The sequence below is a fragment of the Grammomys surdaster genome, unplaced genomic scaffold (assembly GCF_004785775.1).
Source record: "Grammomys surdaster isolate TR1022 unplaced genomic scaffold, NIH_TR_1.0 124491, whole genome shotgun sequence".
In the NCBI taxonomy this organism is placed as follows: domain Eukaryota; kingdom Metazoa; phylum Chordata; class Mammalia; order Rodentia; family Muridae; genus Grammomys; species Grammomys surdaster.
Window position 1 is genome coordinate 7,036 of NW_021619487.1, and position 2,871 is coordinate 9,906.

A 2,871-nucleotide genomic window follows, 5' to 3' on the forward strand; every position below is an offset into this window, starting at 1 on the left:
CGTAGTAGGCCCCCAGATCTTAGCACAACTGAGTCTATAAACACTCTGTCCTAAGTGGGAAGTCTGATTCAAATATCTTGTCTTAGGGCTCCAAGCTCCCCAGTAAAAAGGAGACAGAAATATGTAAGAGGCAGAAAAGTTCAAAAATACCAGGGAAAAAAAGGCCCTCTTAATTGACATAAACAAAGTTCACATGAGCTCACAGAAAATGAAGGAACATTCACAGAGAATTCAGAGTTCTCTAACACATCCTCTGCGTATATATTAAAGTTTCCACTTTCATGTATTTAAGGGATTCCTAATGAATGTAAACAAATGTGTCTCAGACTCTTGTGTTCTGTTGGATTGTCCTGTCCAATTTTAATGTGTGCAGTGATGATGGTGCCCTGGCTTGGTCATGTTACATAGAGATATTCATGTGAGGGTTGGTTGATTATCCAGTGATTCCCTAGAAGAAGTCTTACCTCAAACCAGCAATGAGGGCTGGTCAAACCCTTTCCCCCTCATTTACCCAGAAGTTCAAGGTGGGATACTTGTGCTGTAAGGTGCATTCTGTACCTCTGTGGGTACTTTTCTAGGAGTTTTCCCTGACCATGTCTTCCTACAAATTTCAGAAAACATTCAATCCTCGTTTTCTGGTTTTATATCTCATGGGAATGTTGATCATTAAGCATGTCAATAGAAAATAATAGAATACAAAAATAGATCCTGGCAAAGATTCTTCTGGATGACATGATATAGAGTCAGGAAATGGAGAACTGACTTGCTGTTTCACTGTTGCCTCAGGACTCAAAATTTCTCAAGTTTCCACTATAAATCTTTAGTTTTTTTTGGTTATATTATATTGCTGTTGTGAGATACCATAACCACAAAAACCCTCACAAAGGAAACCATTTATTAGAGACTTGATTAGAGCTTAGATAATTATCCACATGTCGGGGGGCACGGCTGCACAAAGGCAGACATGAGAGTTGAGAGTTTGACATCTGGATCACCAAGAGGCAGGAAAATAAAATTACTAGGCCTGGATAAGGCTTTTAAAATCTCAAAGCCCAACCCCATTGAAACACAGTCTCCAACAAGGCATTTCCTCCAAATCCTGTAAAATAGGGTCGCTTCCTAAGCATTTAAATACATGAGCCTATGGGGTTCATTTTTATTCAAACAACAGTTGGTATAGCACTAACCAAAAATATGCACCTTGCACTAAATTTCATGTAGTGTTTACCAACACATAAGTGTGTCTTTTTTGGTTTAGATGTGTAGAGATTTCACTTGAAGCAGTGTCCTTCTGTCAAGTTAGGACTGCTGTTAAGCCCATGATCCTCTTTATACACCTTTTTCTTTACTAGGACTAAAGGTCAAAGGACTGATTCTGAAAGAAGCTTTTAGACAAATTATAATGTGTTAATAAAATGCTTATATCCATTGATATTTTGACTTCCTGTGATCCTGACACTTTCTCCTAGACATGCAGACAGGGAGCCTGGTTACTGTGTCATCTTCATACCAAGCACCATATATTGGAAAAATAGAATCAACTGTTACATAATTATTCCTGTTATTAGTAAATGTAATTTAAATTTAATTAAAATGGAATTTACATTTAAATGCAATTGTACATTTAAATGTTTTTAATAATTTCTGTTTGAAAATTAAGAATAATAAAATTTCCTTATGAATTTAATTATTCACAGTAAGGTAAACACACACCAATGGATTCATAGATCGATAGATAGATAGATAGATAGATAGATAGATAGATAGATAGATAGAAAAATAATGTTCATTCATTAGTTCTCTGATGACTTATTGTTTTTGTTGTTAGTGAAGTGTTTTAATTAGTTGTAGTGAGAATAAAAAGAAAATATATATGTCTCCAAAATCTGTTTTTTGAGGAGGAAATCCTTTCTAACACATGTTAATGGGAAAATTTGGAGGAAAGGAAGGTCTACTAATAAAAATCAGAAGACAGATTAGGATGGATATTACTTTTTGTAGGATAATAAAAGCACTGTATTGTGAGTAAATAACTATCCTGAAGAAAAACCACCTACCATAAAGAGCCTAAAATGAGTGAAACTAGCAGAAAAGAGATGTGAAAGTTCGTGGGAACCATCAGCAAAAGAGCTGAGGAAAAGTGCCTGCCACACTTGCCTACAACAAACAGAACAAAAATTGTGAATAAATAAACTCTGGCAAAATATATACTTGAAAACAGCACTGAAGTATAGTGGAACATTATAAAGACAGTTATCCAAAGATGCAAATGACATTTTAAAGCAGAACACCATGTGTGGACTACTGCAACCAAACCTCTGGCCATATTTTATCTCTAGGAGGAAGTAGCTGGACCCTAAGAAGTTAGAGGGTTTTTGTTCCAGTCTGTATCACTGTGTGGGTGGGGAACTACTCCACTGCTGGCAGTAATAAGTGGCAACATCTTCAGCCTCCATCTTGCTGATTGTGAGAGAGTAAGAGGTCCCAGACCCACTGCCACTGAAGCGATTTGGAACTCCAGAAGCCAGGTTGGATGTGCTATAAATCCAGAGTTTGGGGGAGGTGCCTGACTTCTGCTGGTACCAGTGCAAGTAACTGGAACTTATACTTGAGCTGGCAGTGCAGGTCATGGTGACCTTCTCCCCTGGAGATGCAGCCATGATTGCTGGAGACTGGGTGAGTACAATTTCTCCACTGGACACTATGAATAGACAAAAGCAACATAGAGAGAAAGAGGGATTAGTAGAAATAGACACACAAAAATTATTTTATACAACCTAATATTTAGAAGAAAGAAAAAGAAAAAAAAAGAAGAAAGAAAAAGAAAAAAAATATAATTTAAATGCTAATTCCCGGGGAAAAGAATTTTGA

At 36.7% G+C, this 2,871-nt stretch overlaps 1 gene segment (V, D, J or C); it reads right to left on the bottom strand.

The window, feature by feature from the left end:
- Nucleotides 1–2,057: 2,057 nt before the first annotated feature.
- Nucleotides 2,058–2,871, bottom strand: part of LOC114636527 — a gene marked incomplete at its 3' end in the record, with an annotated part of 1,055 nt that continues 241 nt past the window's right edge. The window contains 2 exon segments of the V gene segment in view: nucleotides 2,058–2,157; nucleotides 2,395–2,701. Of these exon segments, the coding sequence occupies nucleotides 2,058–2,157; nucleotides 2,395–2,701 (407 nt within the window).